At 47.1% G+C, this 18091-nt stretch overlaps 1 protein-coding gene across 2 annotated transcripts in view; it reads left to right on the top strand.

The window, feature by feature from the left end:
* LARGE1 (LARGE xylosyl- and glucuronyltransferase 1) overlaps nt 1–18091 on the top strand; it is a 998660-nt gene that overhangs the window by 938357 nt on the left and 42212 nt on the right. For both annotated transcript variants that reach the window (XM_085651963.1, XM_085651962.1), the window contains exon 12: nt 952–1230. In XM_085651963.1, the coding sequence (XP_085508089.1) occupies nt 952–1230 (279 nt within the window). The remainder of the gene's footprint in view (nt 1–951; nt 1231–18091) is intronic.

Genomic DNA, 18091 nt, shown 5'->3' with positions numbered 1-18091 from the left:
CTACCGCCAGAGGGGCTGGGGAACTGGAAGATATTCAAGAAGAAGCATTTGCAAGACGAGGAGTGGCAGCAACTCAGGGTGTAGGTATGTTTCTGTGGTGTGTGCAGCCAAACCATGAAGTTCACCCAGGGACCCCCTTTACCCTTACACTTTCCATGTTGTACCCACCTCTTCTCCCTGCCCTTTAGTGCTTTTCACCACCCAAATAGCACTTGCCGAATCTCTTGTTAAAACAATGGGGCTCTGTCATGGGTATCAGTAACAAGGTCTTCTAAGCCCGCCTTGGACTCTCAGCATAGGCGCCTCATCATCACCAAAACCAAGGAATGACATGTTCCCCTTTTTTATTTTTTTTGGGGGGAGGGGAATTTTATATAACGTAAACCCAACCCGAAGGTATCAGAGCACTTTACTTGAGCACCAGTTACGTTACAGACAGACAGACACACTTATTTTGTTAGGCATGGGGAGATTAAGTAATTTGCCCAGAATCGCAGTATGTTGAGCGTCCCTGGTGAGATTCGAACCTGGTTCCCCAGTGTCAAGTTCAACCATTCTAGCTGTTAAGCCACATCATCTCCCTTTGTTTTCTCACTAGACTTAGTGTGTCTCTCACGAGCAGCACGCGCTTGCAGATTCATGGATGGATGGAGTCGAACTGTGGAGGTGAGGAAGTGGGTAGAACCAGTGACCGAGTTAGCAGTCGCTCTACATTAATTGCACAGAGTGTAGGGTGAAACGCAGAGCTGGGGCACGCAGAGCTGGGGCACGCAGAGCTGGGGCACACATTACAGTGGCATAAGGCAGGTGGGCACATGTGGAAGCAGTGCTTTACGATTGTGGAGTGATGGAGTAGTCATGGTTTTTGGAGGATGCTGAAGCTATGTGTAGTGACTAAAGCCCTGTGTCATTGGCCATCAGTCTGAATGCCCCTCCCGTCTCTCCTTCCAGGCTCCAGATGCTGGAGGCTATTTGCAAGCACTGGGAGGGACCCATCAGCCTGGCCCTCTACCTGTCCGACGCCGAGGCCCAGCAGTTCCTGCGCTACGCCCAAGGCTCCGAGGTTCTGCTGAATCGCCAAAATGTGGGCTACCACATTGTCTACAAGGAAGGCCAGTTTTACCCAGTGAACCTGCTGCGCAATGTGGCAATGAAGAGGGTGACCACGCCGTACATGTTCCTCTCGGACATCGACTTCCTGCCAATGTATGGTCTCTATGAGAGCCTCAGGTAAAGGAGTGGGGGGTGCATGAGCTTGCAATAGACTGTGAAAGCATGTATTTGTTTTATGCAAGGGACCTAGGAGACAAGAGATCCAAAATGGCCCGGGGCAGGGGTAAGATATACGTTTGGGGCTTTGCATTGTCCCAGTGGTGACTGACTTGTCTTGAGGGTGGTGGAGCAAGGGGCACACAAAAATAGATTTACCTTCCTAACTTACAGCATGACATTCTCGCCCCCTGGTGTCTTCTGGAAGCTCTGGAGGTAGGAAAGGAAACGTCACTACCCAATCCTGCAGCTGCTCTCACAGCATTGGATGGAGCAGGCACTCTCAGCGCTCCTGAGAGCAACGGAGGCCTGCACTTTCTCAAACTCAGCTGTCAAAGACAGCCAGGTTAGAGAACTTTAGAATGCGCAAGTCTATCTGGCCGTCCCAAGAGACATACACATTTTAAAGCACACAGCTCCATTCTGCCACTAGGTCTGGGCCGAGTTTGCGGAGTTTCGCAAGTGGTGGAGTGTGGCGTGTACTACTGTTTGTGCTGTTCTTTCTGCTGCTCAGGTAGAAATTCTACCCGAGCGCCATCTCGCGCTTGCCCACTTACCGTTGGTGAGGGCGAGCAGGGAAAACACTCTGCTGCGCTACGCGAAGTGGAGTTTTCTGAACTCCGTGAGCTCCGCGAAGTGCAGAAAACTCCGTGAACGCAGTGGAGTTCACAGCACAGGCCTAGCTGCCACTCAGCAGCACTGGCCGCCCGTACTGACACTTAGTTCAGGATGGGTTGCTCAAAAATAATATGGTAATAATTAATTTATTAGCATTTTATTTTTCAGCTCTGGGGCTTGTGGGGCGACACTCCTCCGCCCAAATGGAGGAGTCGCCTCTGCATCGTCCTGAACTCTAAAGGCGTTGCACACAGGTGTGGAATCCAATGTTAGAATCGTGGTTGGACAAAGATGAATTGTGCTGGTTTCCCTCCAAGGAGATGTGGTGTGACGTGCACCGGATTAGATGTTGCATTCTCAATTTTCTGAAGCCAATGGCCCAGGCTGTAGATGTACTGAGCATCCACTCCAGGCTTCTCCCGCGAGTAGCTTGTGAGCCACTGGCAGCTCTCCAGCGCGCTGTAAGTGACTCTCCTGTGTGCAGCCCAGGGAAGTAAATTGGACGACTGTGCTTCATCGAATTCATATATGTACCCCGAAATCGAAAAGCATAGACTTCAAATCAAAATATGTGTATTTTCAGAACTCTTGCGCTGATACTTAGAGAAAAATGATTGAATTTCCAAAATATCTATTGAAGCTATACATACGATTATAAAGCTATAAACTATAAAGCTATGTGAGTGATACAAATCAAACTGTGTTGAGCAGAATTCTGACAAATATTGTAACCTTGGTGCCAGGGACCTTGCAGCAAGGGGGGTTATGCATTGCTCATGGAGAGACATTCCACATTGACAAAGCATTTTTTACTTTGCTGCTGACCACGTGCCCAATGCACCGAGATGATTGACATGGATGTCATTTAGGGGTCGCCAGTGGTCAGAGCTGTTCCCCCTAGCTTGCCCCTTGTGACCCCTGACGTCAGAGGTAGCAACATCAGTGCCAAGATATCAGAGGCTGCACACCCTTATTGACATCGCGCTCCCCCTTCATTTACTGTCCATTGTTTTATTACACTACTTGTGAATAATAGTTTAACAAGACCCTCCATGACAGATGTTGAAGGTAAAAAAAAGAAGTGTTTTTAAATGTCAAATCAGTTTATCTCCCAGTTTCTTGCTTATTTTATCTAGCAAGGCTAATACACAGCTTCCAGTTGAATATATCCAGGTCCAAAATATCAAGTCTCTTGACAATAGCCTTTTTGATTGATTCAAAATTCCTTTGGCACATTTCATTCCTCCTTAATTTTGTCTTGTTTTGAGAAGTTGTCTTTGTTTTCTGCAAACTTATATACATACCTGGAAAAGAAGTCGGATAGATCTAGATAAGACCTCACATCATCTCTGCTTGTTGGAGCTGGAGAATGACTTATTGCTTCAACTATGGGAGTTTTAGGCTCAAGTCCCTCTTCAGGTCCCCTGTGCGCCAAGGACGTGGCTTTGTTCTCGGCAAGACCTAGAATGTTCTACACTAGGACCATTCTCATTTAAAACGCCAAGAACCCTTTCTAATCTCGAATTATGTTGCATCAAATTCAAACACAAGTATATTATCCTGGGAGCCAAAAAACCCTTTGAATTGACCAAGGATTTTCACATACGAGTTCCACACTAAAATCTTCCTAATCATAAGATTAATTTCAGAATGAGAGTACTGAAAATACAATCGGCTAAAAAGACATATGGTATGTTCCAGTATGTAGTGTGGGTTTATTGTCCAGGCCGCTGCAAGCTACAGCTTGCCGCCAAATTGAAGTAATGATGCACGGGGACGGACGGTACATGACCAGTAATTTATTTGCGACCTGAACACAGCGAAATCAATCAATCGAACAGCATTTGTAGAATACATGACTGTCACCCCAAGGGGTATTTGGGCGCTGTGTCTGTGTCGAAGAGCCAGGTCTTGAGTCTCTTTCTGAAGTCTGCCAGCGAGGGGGCCGTACGGAGCTGGAGGGAAAGGTCATTCCAAGTCTTGGCAGTGATGTAGGAGAATAGCAGCTATTGCTGCATCTGCAACAGATGCGGGAGGTGTGTGTGAGGGTGAGTGTCGAGGAGCTCAGGTGTCTAGCTGGTTGTTGGAAGTTCAGTCGATGGTTGATATAGGCAGGTCCTACGTCTTGAAGGGCTTTGTAGACATGCGTGAGGATCGTGAACTCGCATCTCTTCTGGATGGGGAGCCAGTGGAGGTCTGTCAGGTGGGGGGTGATGTGGGTTCATTTGGGGATGTCCAGGATGAGCCTGGAGTTTTATGAGGAGCTGGGTGGAGATGCATGTGTAGAGGGTGTTGCCGTAGTCGAGGTGGTTGGTGGCGAGGGCAACACTCCTTCACCCACAACCTCCCATCTACATACACCCCTTGGAACTACAGCAGCCTGATTCTAGAATGGCAATGTAACAAAAGCATGGGGGCGAGCTGTGCAATAATAGAATGATGAGACATACCGTACACTGTGTTGGCTGATGACACAAACAGTAATGCAGCTTACACAGCAGGATGTCTGCTTTTTAAGCCTCCCATGTTCTGTAAATGACCATGAATCGTACACCTGGGCTCTGCCTTTTTCAGCATGGCATTGCCTCTTGGGCAGGTTTGCACTGCACAAGTACTGGAGTGGTGCAATACATACACAAAATACATGCTGGCTCATCCACCAATCTATAGCACTGCATCTTTGTATCTGTCCACATATACCTTCACTGCTGTGGCTGTCTTCTTTGCTATACTTTCTTAGTAAGGCGCGCCTGTTTCTGTTCTTGGATCTAAGCCATATAAAATTAAAAGAATGGTGGGGACGCAGGTAGGGGCATTGTGCTGAGCAGTTCTTAATTTGTAAAATAATATGTGGCAGGGCCCTGACCAGGAGGCCGCCACTGCAGCTTGCACCACCCATTGCCCCGTCATCGCTACCAATGACGGTACCAAAACAGCTACTAACCATCTCTCTCACCTGCAAGTGCAACAGTTCAGATTATTCTAGCTCCCCAAAGCTAAAGGAATGGCTGGGGTGGCAGGTATTAGTATTTTTTAATCTATATTGTATTTGTAAACAACCGTTGTTTTGCTCATCTCTAAATTAGATGAGCAGCGCCACCATGTGGCAGAGTGTCATAAGTGTGGTGATAACAATTAAGTGCTGGTTCTGAGCACCTGAAACTAAATAAGTGCCCGTGCCGAGCACCCGGAATCCACTGCCTCAAATTAAGCACTGGTGCTAAGAGTAATGCAGAAGGATTTAAAGCACAGGTAACTGCTTCGAAATCAGCAGCAGTCGCCTGGCAGCCTCAAACCTACCCCGGTGTCTAGCGGGGAATCTTCAGAACCCTATGACAGATGGGATAATAGGTAACTCACACGAAACACTGAGGACTTTATCGTTTGTGGGAACTTTCATACTGCGGACTCTGGGGAGCTGCAGTACTCGCGCCCTCTGTGAGTACCAAACCAGAGGCAAGGACACAGTCTGAGGCAGCGCTGGAGGTTGTTGATTGAGGAATCTGTCCCATTCAAATGAGGCACAATTAAATCTATTTTCGTGCCTTGCGTCAGGCCTCGAACGCAGGCGGCATGCATTTGCAGGTGCATTGTGCAAGCGATGTGAATCGACGACACAGCATAGGCATATGCGGCTTGTTGTTGCATCATCAGCGACCCCAGGGCATATTTACCATGGTGCCTCGTTGCAGGCCATTGGCAGCTGGTGTGGCTCTGTTCGCCTCTGAGGATGGCAGAGGAAAGTCACAGTCTAGCTCAATCATAAACTTTTAACAGATCTGGCACCATACGCACCTCCATTCTAGACGTTGCCAAGTCGTGTCACAGGTCCCTGGCCCTGCTGAAGTCAATATGACCCACAATGTAGTTAGAAAGCCAGGAGGGCGCATTGTAATCCATTCACTCACCCTTTATATCGAAACTGCTTGATAGTCAAATGGTGCCATATGGAATTCCTGCTTGTAAGAAGTGGATGAGCACTGGCTTGTGATGGCAACGCGGCCACATCAGCCTCTGATGCTGCAAGACACCTTGTGCCTTTCCCACTGCAAGCACCATCCAGTGGCAGGGAGAAGGTGGGACGTTGAACTCAGTAGAAGATCATTCCTTGCAAAACGTTAGTGTTCCCCTCAACACCAGGGTCCCTACTGTCGGAATTGCCCAGGGGTGCAACGGGCATCTGCGCCTGCTTCGTGCACCTCTGGGCACTATGGTACTAGAGAATGGGCTGCAGACACTTGTGCATCCCCTTCCTTCTTTAATACAGAAAGCGATGGTGCACATGAGGCGCTAGCGCTACTGTGGAACTGCGTTCTTTCATTTGCATGGGACCATTACCCATGCAAGTGAAGTAATCACTTTGTGCCCACATCTGTAATACGGGCGCCAAGGTAGAGACAAACATGCCCGTAGGAGGCACACTGTCAGTACGCCCCCTGAGGTCCGCCTCCCATGGAACCCCCAAAGACCCCCTTGTAGTGGTGTCCATTCACTCACTGCACCCCCCCCCCCCCCCCCCTGCGAGGGGATCTCTGATCCCTCTTCAAAGAGCAGGCAGGTTGCTGTCTGCATTGTGAACCAAAGAGCAGTTTTGAATCAGCCTCTCTGTTTCACTTAATGTGCTGCTGTAGGGACAGAACGAGTTTGTGGCTGCACTGGGGGCAACAGATTCACTGTACTAGGATGCACTATCCCTGTACAGCTGCTCCGTGGTGTGAAAAGGTAAAGTGCATCCGATTAGTAACATGGGCCCAGGTAGTTTCTGCCTAAAAGTTAGGATAGCGCCATCTTTTGACTTTCTTTCCATGAATGTCTCAACGTGACTGGTAAGTGACTTCTCATTATACTGGTCAGTGGAGATCTACACTGCACCAGGTCAGTGGGAGCCATGCAGTTGACCCTTCAGCATGCAGGACAACTCCTGTCCAAACTTTATCTCTATATTTACAGAAATCAGAGAATTATATTGCCTCAGAATACCAGACAGACGGTCATGCAAGCACTCCTCATCAGCAGGGTGGACTACGGCAACACTCAGTGCTGAAATCTCCAAACAACTCCTACACAAAATCCAGACCATCCAGAATACTGATGCAAAACGCATACTCTACCTCCCATGGCGCACCTCAGGAAGCTTCACTGACTCCCCATTTACAAGCGCAGCCAATTCAAACTTCATGCACACATACAAATCCATATACAACACAGACCCAGAATACCAGAACAGCTGCATACGCTTTCACAAACCCACCAGACACCTATGCTTTGCCTCACTCTCCCTCGCCCTCACTCCCGCATCCGTAAAAGCAAAACTGAAGGACCGTCATTCTCCTACATCGCACCCAAGACATGGAACAACCGCCCTCAACACTTCAGGGCCACCTCCTCACATCTTGAGTTCCACAAGAAGCTGAAGACCTGGCTCTTCTTAAAAGCACCCTAGGAACTACACACCTGCCCAAGCACATGGATACCCTCTCTGGTGATTAGTGCGCTATACAAATGAACATAACGTAACATATATTCATCACATACATTTATGATTATACTAATTTTTTGGGATATGGTGGTGGTTGTAATCCCACAAGTAATCCAAAAGTAAAGGACTCCAGTAGTTCTAGTTTGAAGATGTACTTTATTGCAAGTGGTAACAAGAAACCCACAGCACATGTATAGCCTGGATGAAGTCCCACCGACAATTGCTCTCAAACTATAAACAAACATTCCATGTGGAACCTTGATCTGAGAATACCACTTAAAGGGGACAGACCGGCATATAATAACTTAACATACCACACATCTCCCTCCCAAGGCTCCACATGACCAACAACAAATATCAGCTCATTAGATAACACACAAAGACACGCAAAGCAATAACCAACAACAAGATAATAAACATCTACACAAATAAAAAATACAACATTGAGTAAAGAAATTCTCAATGGATATAAATATCATGAGATATCAAAATACAAGATGGCAAACACCATCCTCATTTAACAACAATATTGCTGAAATTCCAAATCCTCCCACCTTCCAATTGAACGGACCTGTTACTCACTTTAACAACTTTCTGGTGGACACTATACTTGCTGTACCCTTTCCTTCCCTTTGGTAACTCCACATGAACCATATCACCAACCCTGACTATCCAGATTTTCACATTTCATTTTCTGTCAATATATTATTTGTGCTTGAATTGTTCTCAGCAACTGCTCTCAAACCATAAACAAACATTCCATGTAGAACCTTGATCTGAGAACACAGCTTAAAGGAAACAGACCAACATATAAAAACCTAACATACCACAGTGGTCTTCAGGACGGATCTTCGTTACTGTCGGAAAGTGGTGTCTCATTTTTGCCTGTATCTGCCGGTGGTTCTTGCATTGTTTTTCCCCTCGTCTGAGGTAGACCCCCATAATCGGAGTATGAGAAACACTTGGAACGTTAACTGTAGGTTGTTGAGTCCTTGCGCCCTGTTTTTTGGGGGGGGGTGTGGTAAGGTTAGTAGCCCGGGTATGACTGATCTGTTCTAGCACTGAGTGATGACTACAGCATACTTTGAACATTGAACCTCCTGGCTGGTAATGGCTTGTTCTAGTGCATCAATGGCTGCTTCCTTAACGTTCAACAGAAATGTATCTGTGTTGAATCGCACTAGGCTGCCTTTTGTGTCATTAATATATTTATATGGAGCATTGTTGCATGAACTTTAACATTGTGTTTCATAGAACATAGGTTCTGCGAAGTGGTAATTGGCCACATTTTCCAAAAAACATCACCAGAGGGATTTTTCTCTCCTACCTTATAAAACAAATTACATTGAACGTTAAAAAGAACTTGCAGTATCAATTTTACAGAATTCTTTCACTGAGCGAGTGGATAATGTAACAGATGCGACTCTTGAACTGTTCCAGCAGAGATTCATTGTTGCAGTTTGGAGGTAAGTGTAACTTTTTATTCACGGTAATAGGAGGGTGGTAGATGGTGCGCTTCCCTGGAGAAGGGCACGGTGGACGGAAACGTCGACAGAATGTTAAACTGTTTGGGCGGGCACTGGGGAGCCATCGCGCCTTGAAAGCAAGGGTAAAGCAAGCGATCAAGTAGCGAATGTAGTCCAGCGTTCGCGTGCGCTAATAAATGGGCTAACTAGATGAGCTGAACATTACAGCACCGCAGGCACCTTTGTGATGATGGACTATTGACTTAGTCTCTTGTGAAAATTAATTTTATTATGCAAGCTTGAAGAGTGGGTGGTGGATATTTAGAAACCAGTTTTAAGATAAAAATGATGTCGACCTTTGTTTTATGCTAAACAACTAAGTGCATACTTCAGCTCTTAGAGGCAGATGTATTATGGTAATTGTTTGTCATTACCAAATAGCACATTTTTGCAATTTGCTATTTCTTTATTGCAAACAGCCATATACACATGTGTGTTTAACACATTTTGCGATTCCCTGTGGGTCGCAAATAGACCTACCTCATTAATATTCATGAGGTTGGTCTCGGTTTGCGACCCATTGGGAATCACAATAATCACAGGGATAGTGGCCTGCTGGTGTCAGCAGGCCACCATGTCTGTGATTGCTTTATAATAAAACTTTTTTTTTTTAAATGCAGTCTGTTTTCCTTAAAGGAAAACGGGATGCTTTTCAAAAAGGAAAATTAAAACTTATCCTTTCTTTTTTTAAGAGCAGGCAATGGTCCATGGGACCACTTCCTGCCCTTAAAAAATGTTTTTCCAAATATTCACATAGGGAAAGGGGCTTCTTGGGGACCCCTCCCCATTTACGAATAGTTACCACCTACTTTGAGTTGGCAGTAAAATGCGAATGATTGTGACTGCATTTCGGTTGCACAACATTTAGACATTCCACTGCAATATGGCATTAGGAAGGGACATCATAAATACACTCTCCATCTAGTACAAAATCGCAAACTCAATTTGCGATTCGGTAATAGGTTACCAAATCTCAAATTGGATCTTTGTACATTCAAAACCACCTTTTGGAGTTTCAACCGGACTCCTGATGAGCACAGTTGGTATCCACATTTCCGTTTGCCTCTCTCCTCACCCCTCTTTCTTCTGTGGTTGTTGTAGCCACCAGATCTGTATGACTAGCCTTTTTGTGTCAATAACTACTGGCTGCTTCTTTTGAGCAAAAAATAAACAAATGCAGAAGTTGATGCGTGAAAGTTTCCGAAATACGTCAATAATTAATGACGTTCTAGCAGGATTTTAGAAAATGCACAAAACTTCGGAAATTGAGTATACCTGCAAATACTGTGAGTTCTACAGCATTATTGTGTATTTTCTTCTGTGTCACTGTCAGTGCAGAATGGGCCAAGATCTGCTAGACTGGTGTCTACAGCTCATTGTTAGTGTGTAGCTATATGAAATGATTTATTCAGAGTACCCTCCTCATATACAGAGCTGGCTCCATGTGGCTTCTCTCGTGGACGGTCAGTAGTCGTATGTTTATGAAAAACAGCTGGATGTCGTACAAAAGAAGGTGCTAATTGGACATTGGAATCCCTATAAGGGGGCGAATCTACAAACGATTCCAGAAGCGAGGAGATCACTATTTAATGAAGCTTGACTTAGTTGTTTGTGATATCTCCAAGGGTAGTCGATATAGACTCATAGGCCATTGCTAAGGGCTATAGCAATAGTTAATGGCCCTGAACCTGAGTTCTTGGCCCGAAGCGGGAGGCTATAACGAGCTAGAGGGTCTTTAACCCCTTTGATGCGTGCGTCGGCCAATGGCCGTCGTGAGCACTACCTCCATAGTGCTGCGCACGTCCGTTGGCTGACGCGGCCCCGCCCGCGCACGGAAACGCCCGCACTGCGGCAGATTTTACGCCGCGGTAAACGGGTTAACAGCCGGTATAGCTGGAGGCAAAAGGGCTATAAGGTTGTTAGAACATGCCACCCACTAAGGGTAGAATGTTTGAAATTAAAAAGAGAGGAACATGAAGCTCCGGGCTTATACGAGCCATTATAACCGCTGGATCTACTCCATTGTCTTTGATGTAGCTCCCAACATTCCAATGCTCTAATACAGCTTTAGAGTCCTCTGTAGAGGGCTCTACTGGCCATTAAAGGCCCGCTCAAGTGTTAGAGGGCCTTCATCAAGGGAGCGGGCCTTAAATGGCTGGTAGAGCCTTAGAGCCTGCTACGGAGGGCTCTAAGGCTGTATTAGAGCATTCCACCCCTAGAGGACATAATGTTCTAATTTGTAAAGCAAAGGTCCCCACAGAGCCTGAGGGTACCGAAATCCCCTCAGGCTCCGTGAGGCCTTTTTGTTCACAGCATTAGCTGTGAACAAACATTGGAATGTTGGAGCTCTGGGCGTCTACCGGCCATTAGAAGCCCAGAGCCCTCTATTGTTTTCAATGGAGCTCCCAAGACTCCAATATGCTAATATGTTGTATGTGTCTCAGACGTCATTGATGGTTCAGTGGACTGAGCCAGGGAGTCCCCTCCACAACTCTTTGAAATCTTGTACTTAAGTTAGGTGAGATGCCTTCACCCGGAAGGGTGCCACCTAAAGTGAGGACATAAGACAGATCCCTGCCACAGTTTTGGACCCGACTGGTGACTTAGTTACACAGCTGGAATACTGGTATTTATGCCTTATGCAGTGGTAAATAGTGGATTGCCACTTGAAATGTAAGAGAAGTTGGATGACACTGTAGTAGCATTTGGTGTTATCTTTAAAATAAACAGAACACATTGCACTGACATAATGCAAAGCAAAATAACACAACAAAAACGTAACAGGCCACAACCCAATAAAACAGAAGGCTTCGCAACAACAATAGCACAACACAACAATGCAAATATGCAGCACAAAAACTCAACAGCACAAAAAACACAACACTTCACAACCATAACAAAATGCAAAACAGTATGCACAAACCTTCTGGTCACGTTACCACCTCCACAATTCTGCTTTCATAATATGGCGGTAAAAGGTATTTGCTCCAAGCCCTTCTCTAGCACCAAGGTCAAGAATGTTTTGTGATCCGGCCCTAATCTGAGTTTATTCAATGAAACCATAGGTTTGGGGCACTGTTCCTGATGACGTGGTCATCTGATAAAATGGCCTCTTACAAATAGACTGGCGCGTGGGGTCTCCAGCTCTGTACTTGTAGTAACCCAGGCATTCCTCGTTAATGGTCCGCGCCCACCCGCCTCTTGTCATTGGCCAGCCACAGGTTGAAATGACTGAGTTTGTGATTGGCCCAGCCACAGGTTGAAATGACTCTGAGTTTGTGATGGTCTCGGTGTAATTGGCTTGATAAGTCCTTCAGGGCTTTAGTTTTCGTGCAGTGTCGTTCTTGGATTATTTTTAGCAATGCTCGTCAGAGTAGGTTGTTTCTCACAATCTGCAAGAAGGCTCAGTAATGAGGCAAAGCTAATGGGGGGTGGGGGGGTCTGGTAACCTAATCAGAGGTAAGGCCGCCCGGCCTCATCAGCGATGCTCCGCAGCAAGCATCCGACGCTAGTGTGGGACGTACATAAGGAGTGATTGTACTCAGAATATTTCCCTGTTGTCGCAGGATCAGAGAAGCACTTCTGTTAATGCGGTTTCACTTCCGGGTTGGGACGTCATCGACGGACAGCTCACCAGTTGTGGAGCGCTGGACTATAAGACTACGGAGTGTCTCCTGGTCTCCAAATGCCAGATGGATGAGTGCCAGCAGAGGCATTGTCTGCTCCAGATTCACGTCACAGTGGTTCTGGTGACCAGGCCCACTCTCCTTGTTCATTTACAGAACGTAGGTGTGGAGACAGGAAATTGATCATTTAATAGTAATCTTTTTTGGGGGACTGGAATGACGTCTTGCACTTGCTCCTTGGCTGTTTCCTGTATTTGCTACAGATGTGGCTGAGCTCTTGGTCTTCATTCTGTCTCATCTTTATGATACATATGTGTCTGTTCTCTTGCTGATGGTACAGAGGGACTGTTCCCATGAGGCACAGGGTCAGACTGATTTGCATATGGCCATGTCTGAACTGGGGTGGCAGAGTGGGCTAAAGAATGATGATGGATCAAACCCAGATCAGTTGACTGGGGGTGAGTGTTTGATCTGCTCAAGCGCTCCATCCATCATCCCCTTTGGTATCGGGATGGTACAGATGTGACAAGGCTTTTGCTGATGGTACAGATGTGGTTGTGTTCTTGCTGTTGGCACAGATGTGGCAATGCTGTTGCTGATGAGACAGATGTTACTGTGGTCTTGCTGATGATACAGATGTAGTTTGTGTTTTAGCTGATTGCACAAATGTGGTGGTGCTTTTGCTGTTGGTAGAGCTGTAGTTGTACTCTTGCTATTGGTACAAATATAGTGGTGGTTTTGCTGATGTTACAGATATGGTGGTACTCTTGCTGATGATGCAGATGTAGCTGTGCTCTTGCTGATGGTACATATGAAGCTGTGTTACTGTTGATGGTACAGATATTGGTGCACTTGTGCTGATGGTACAGATGTGGGGATGCTTTTACTGATGGTACAGGTGTTGGTGCACTCTTGCTGATGGTACAGATGAAGCTGTGCTCTTGCTGATGGTACAGGTGTTGGTGCACTCATGCTGATGGTACAGATGTGGTGATGCTTTTACTGATGGTACAGGTGTAGCTGTGCTCTTGCTGATGGTACAGGTGTTGGTGCACTCTTGCTGATGGTACAGATGAAGCTGCGCTCTTGCTGATGGCAGAGGTGTGGTGATGCTCTTGCTGATGGTACAGATGTAGCTCTGCTGATGGTACAGATGTGGTGATGCTTTTACTGATGGTACAGGTGTTGGTGCACTCTTGCTGATGGTACAGGTGTAGCTGTACTCGTGCTGATGGTACAGGTGTTGTTGCACTCTTGCTGATGGTACAGGTGTTGGTGCGCTCTTGCTGATGGTACAGGTGTTGGTGCGCTCGTGCTGATGGTACAGATGTGGTGATGCTTTTACCGATGGTACAGGTGTTGCTGCACTTGTGCTGATGGTACAGATGTTGGTGCACTCGTGCTGACGGTACAGATGTGGTGATGCTTTTACCCATGGTACAGGTGTTGGTGCACTCTTGCTGATGGTACAGGTGTTGGTGCACTCTTGCTGATGGTACAGGTGTTGGTGCACTCTTGCTGACGGTACAGGTGTTGGTGCACTCGTGCTGACGGTACAGATGTGGTGATGCTCTTGCTGATGGTACAGGTGTTGGTGCACTCATGCTGATTTTACAGATGTTGTGATGCTTTTACCGATGGTACAGGTGTTGGTGCACTCTTGCTAATGGTTCCAGATGTAGCTGTGCTCTTGCTGATGGTACAGGTGTGGCATAGCTGTTACTGATGGTACAGGTGTGGTGATGTTGTTGCTGATGGTAGAGATGTTGGTGTACTCGTGCTGACGGTACAGATGTGGTGATGCTTTTGCTGATGTTACAGATGTTGATGCACTCATGCTGATGGTACAGATGTGGTGATGCTTTTACTGATGGTACAGGTGTTGGTGCACTCTTGCTGATGGTACAGATGTTGGTGCACTCGTCCTGTTGGTACAGATGTGGTGATGCTTATGCTGATGGTACAGATGTTGGTGCACTCGTGCTGATGGTACAGATGTGATTATGCTTTTACTGATGGTACAGGTGTTGGTGCACTTGGGCTGTTGGTACAGATGTGGTGATGCTTTTACTGATGGTACAGATGTTGGTGTACTTGTGCTGATGGCACAGATTTGGTGATGCTTTTACTGATGGTACAGGTGTTGGTGCACTCTTGCTGATGGTCCAGATGTTGGTGCACTCGTGCTGTTGGTACAGATGTGGTGATGCCTATGCTGATGGTACAGATGTTGGTGCACTTGTGCTGATGGTACAGATGTGATTATGCTCTGACTGATGGTACAGGTGTTGGTGCACTCGTGCTGTTGGTACAGATGTGGTGATGCTTTTACTGATGGTACAGATGTTGATGTACTTGTGCTGATGGTACAGATTTGGTGATGCTTTTACTGATGGTACAGGTGTTGGTACACTCGTGCTGTTGGTACAGGTGTTGGTGCACTCGTGCTGTTGGTACAGATGTGGTGATGCTCTTTGTGATGGTACAGGTGTTGGTGCACTCGTGCTGATGGTACAGATGTGGGGATACTTTTACTGATGGTACAGGTGTTGGTGCACTCGTGCTGTTGGTGTAGCTGTGGTGATGCTCTTGCTGATGGTACAGGTGCGGCGAAGCTGTTGCTGATGGTACAGATGTGGTGATGCTTTTACTGATGGTACATGTGTTTGTGCACACCTGCTGATGGTACAGATGTGGTGATGCTCTTGCTGATGGTACAGGTGGTGGTGCACTCGTGCTGTTGGTACAGATGTGGTGATGCTCTTGCTGATGGTACAGGTGTTGGTGCACTCGTGCTGTTGGTACAGATGTGGTGATGCTCTTGCTGATGGTACAGGTGTAGTTGTGCTCTTGCTGATGGTACAGATGTTGGTGCACTCGTGCTGTTGGTACAGATGTTGGTGAACTCGTGCTGTTGGTACAGATGTGGCGATGCTCTTGCTGATGGTACAGGTGTAGTTGTGCTCTTGCTGATGGTACAGGTGTAGTTGTGCTCTTGCTGATGGTACAGGTGTTGGTGCACTCGTGCTGTTGGTACAGATGTGGTGATGCTTTTACTGATGGTACAGATGTTGGTGTACTTGTGCTGATGGCACAGATTTGGTGATGCTTTTACTGATGGTACAGGTGTTGGTGCACTCTTGCTGATGGTCCAGATGTTGGTGCACTCGTGCTGTTGGTACAGATGTGGTGATGCCTATGCTGATGGCACAGATGTTGGTGCACTTGTGCTGATGGTACAGATGTGATTATGCTCTGACTGATGGTACAGGTGTTGGTGCACTCGTGCTGTTGGTACAGATGTGGTGATGCTTTTACTGATGGTACAGATGTTGGTGTACTTGTGCTGATGGTACAGATTTGGTGATGCTTTTACTGATGGTACAGGTGTTGGTACACTCGTGCTGTTGGTACAGGTGTTGGTGCACTCGTGCTGATGGTACAGATGTGGGGATACTTTTACTGATGGTACAGGTGTTGGTACACTCGTGCTGTTGGTACAGGTGTTGGTGCACTCGTGCTGTTGGTGTAGCTGTGGTGATGCTCTTGCTGATGGTACAGGTGCGGCGAAGCTGTTGCTGACGGTACAGATGTGGTGATGCTTTTACTGATGGTACATGTGTTTGTGCACACCTGCTGATGGTACAGATGTGGTGATGCTCTTGCTGATGGTACAGGTGTTGGTGCACTCGTGCTGTTGGTACAGATGTGGTGATGCTCTTGCTGATGGTACAGGTGTTGGTGCACTCGTGCTGTTGGTACAGATGTGGTGATGCTCTTGCTGATGGTACAGGTGTAGTTGTGCTCTTGCTGATGGTACAGGTGTAGTTGTGCTCTTGCTGATGGTACAGATGTTGGTGCACTCGTGCTGTTGGTACAGATGTTGGTGAACTCGTGCTGTTGGTACAGATGTGGCGATGCTCTTGCTGATGGTACAGGTGTAGTTGTGCTCTTGCTGATGGTACAGGTGTTGGTACACTCGTGCTGTTGGTACAGATGTTGGTGGACTCGTGCTGTTGGTACAGATGTGGCGATGCTCTTGCTGATGGTACAGGTGTAGTTGTGCTCTTGCTGATGGTACAGGTGTTGGTGCACTCGTGCTGTTGGTACAGATGTTGGTGATGCTCTTTGTGATGGTACAGGTGTTGGTACACTCGTGCTGTTGGTACAGATGTTGGTGGACTCGTGCTGTTGGTACAGATGTGGTGATGCTCTTGCTGATGGTACAGGTGTTGGTACAGATGTGGTGATGCTCTTGCTGATGGTACAGGTGCTGGTGCACTCGTGCTGTTGGTACAGATGTGATGATGCTCTTTGTGATGGTACAGGTGTTGGTACACTCGTGCTGTTGGTACAGATGTGGTGATGCTCTTGCTGATGGTACAGGTGTAGTTGTGCTCTTGCTGATGGTACAGGTGTTGGTACACTCGTGCTGTTGGTACAGATGTTGGTGGACTCGTGCTGTTGGTACAGATGTGGCGATGCTCTTGCTGATGGTACAGGTGTAGTTGTGCTCTTGCTGATGGTACAGGTGTTGGTGCACTCGTGCTGTTGGTACAGATGTTGGTGATGCTCTTTGTGATGGTACAGGTGTTGGTACACTCGTGCTGTTGGTACAGATGTTGGTGGACTCGTGCTGTTGGTACAGATGTGGTGATGCTCTTGCTGATGGTACAGGTGTTGGTACAGATGTGGTGATGCTCTTGCTGATGGTACAGGTGCTGGTGCACTCGTGCTGTTGGTACAGATGTGATGATGCTCTTTGTGATGGTACAGGTGTTGGTACACTCGTGCTGTTGGTACAGATGTGGTGATGCTCTTGCTGATGGTACAGGTGTAGTTGTGCTCTTGCTGATGGTACAGGTGTTGGTGCACTCGTGCTGTTGGTACAGATGTTGGTGAGCTCGTGCTGTTTGTACAGATGTGGTGATGCTCTTGCTGATGGTACAGATGTGGTGATGTTCTTGCTGATGGTACAGGTGGAGTTGTGCTCTTGCTGATCCGATAGATGTAGCAAAGTTCCTGCTGGTGGTCAGCTGTGGCAGGTCCTTTGCTCTTCGGCGGATCTCTTGCTCTCTGCCTCTATGTTGGACACTGCAGCACTCCCCATCTACCGCATCCCTGCGGCCACTGGTGGATCCGGGCGCTCCCGAAGGATGCTGCCCTGCACCTCACCGCATCCGCACCGTTTCCGCCATGTCTTAAATGAACACGGAATGGTTTTGGCTCACTAAACTGCAGGCTCGTTGAGTCGGTTTCACAGCGAGAATTTGTCACGTCCCGAAGGGTTTTGACTTAAAAATAGCATGTTTAATGTATTATGTAGTTATGGCTGGTTTCATGTCCGCACAAAAATGCATTTAAAAAATCAAGTCACCTTTGGCGACACCCCCACCTAGTGGCACGCTTGCAGCTTTCACGCGAATTTAGACGAACCTGATGTTTGCAAACTAATTTTGTGCCGTTTGTGCACCAACTGGTTTGCAACTGGAAGTGCAAACCGCAGAACACTCTATATGCTTGTAGTCGCATCACAAATTGTCCGTTTGCAGGGAGTTGCAAAATGTCCCGCC

Source organism: Triturus cristatus, chromosome 4_1, assembly GCF_964204655.1.
Source record: "Triturus cristatus chromosome 4_1, aTriCri1.1, whole genome shotgun sequence".
Taxonomy (NCBI): Eukaryota; Metazoa; Chordata; class Amphibia; order Caudata; family Salamandridae; genus Triturus; species Triturus cristatus.
The sequence above is the reverse complement of the archived record's forward strand: the minus strand, read 5'-3'. Positions and strand labels throughout refer to the sequence as shown.